General features: G+C 38.8%; 1 protein-coding gene across 1 annotated transcript in view; it reads left to right on the plus strand.

The window, feature by feature from the left end:
- Positions 1-1384: 1384 nt before the first annotated feature.
- LOC311140466 (beta-2-glycoprotein 1-like) overlaps positions 1385-1756 on the plus strand; it is a 26837-nt gene continuing 26465 nt past the window's right edge. The window contains exon 1 of the mRNA XM_084175537.1: positions 1385-1478. Within this exon, the coding sequence (XP_084031663.1) occupies positions 1412-1478 (67 nt within the window). The 5' untranslated portion in view covers positions 1385-1411. The remainder of the gene's footprint in view (positions 1479-1756) is intronic.

Raw genomic sequence — 1756 nt, forward strand, 5'->3', positions numbered from 1 at the left:
CTGTTTACATGTATATCCTACTACCAGTCACTTTTCAGCCCTGTTTACATGTATATCCTACTACTAGTCACTTTTCATTCCTGTTTACATGTATATCCTCCTACCAGTCACCTTTCAGCCCTGTTTACATGTATATACTACTACTAGTCACTTTTCAGCCCTGTTTACATGTATATCCTACTACCAGTCACTTTTCAGCCCTGTTTACATGTATATCCTGGTACCAGTCACTTTTCAGCCCTGTTTACATGTATATCCTACTACTAGTCACTTTTTATGTTTAAACCACCTCAACCCCTCCACTACCGCTACACACTGAATAAGGTGCTGGCACTGACCTGTATATATATATTTGCATTCTTGTGTTTCTTCAACTTATATCCTACTTCTTGTGTTTTTTAAATTATATTATTATTATTATTATTATTACTGCATTGTTGGGAAATAATTTCACTGTACTGTTTTACACCTGCTGTGTCCTGTGCATGTGGCGAATCAACTGTGAAACTTGGAACTTCTAACCTGTTTACTCTTGATGGGATGTCCTGTCGCCACTTGATAGATTGAACTAAAACTCAACAATGTAATGTGGTGAAACAGCAGTCCCCATGAGACTTCATTTAGTTTCACATAGCTAACATTCTCTAATCAAGCCAGATAGTCCAAACATGCATGGTTCAGTGCTGGGGCGTTGTGTTTTTGGCCAAATATAAAAACAAGACAATTCCTTAATGTATCACATCTCCCCCTTACACACACATTGTTTTGGATGGATGTGCTTTGTGGTCACTTGTTATAATAATAACAATAATAATATGAATAATAATAATCATATAATAATAAAAATGATATGATATTAATTATTATCAAAATATGTATTTTCTTTCAATGTAAAAAAATGATACAGACAGAAGACTATAGTAGTAACTGTAAAACTGTATAGTCTTTCTTTGATTGTAACGCTGTTGAAGTGACTCAATAAAAACAACTGTCCAACAGAGATGACATCAGAAGATGTCCATGGACCTTTATCATTGTGGGTGTGTGTGTTATCTGGCTCAGGTAATAATAATAGAACCTGTAACTGTTTGATCTGTAGACCCTGTTGATTACAGGTGTGTGTGTGTGTCTTTGTATGTGTGTGAGTGGGACACTGGTAATGTCAGCTGCTCTATTTGACCCCTTGACCCCCTTCTCTCAGCTCTATCAACATAAATGGGTGAAAGGTCATTTACAATGGAATTTTGCACCGCGTTCTAAACACTCAACGCAAACCAGATGTGTGTTCCCGGGCTGTACCTTATCCCTCCCTCTCGCCCCCCTTTTCCCCTTTGTTCCCATCTCCCCAAAATGTTCTGTTTCCTGTTGTGCCTCCTTCATAACGGCTGAGACCAGGGTCAGGACTGGAAGGATGGACTCTGTGCTGTTGCTGCTGTCGCTGTGGACTCTGGCTGGCTCTGTGTCTCTGCAGACTGCAGGTAAGTTCAGCTCAGACCTCCTCTATCTCTCTCTCACACACATTGTCTATGACACTATGTAACTGTATGTGATGCCTAGACAGAGCTTGTCACACCTAGGCTGAGCTGGGCTTTGATTTGGCCCTTGGATAGATTAGTAAATCTGTTGATTATTTCAGATAATTTAAAAATCTAGAGCTTGCATTTGTTTTTCAATGAGTGTACTGTATATTTAATATTTATTCCTGTCTTTGTTGTATTCACATAGGTTGTGTTTTGGTTGTGTGTTATGGTTGGGG

The sequence above is a fragment of the Coregonus lavaretus genome (assembly GCF_964263955.1).
Source record: "Coregonus lavaretus genome assembly, chromosome: 13".
Classification (NCBI taxonomy): Eukaryota; Metazoa; Chordata; class Actinopteri; order Salmoniformes; family Salmonidae; genus Coregonus; species Coregonus lavaretus.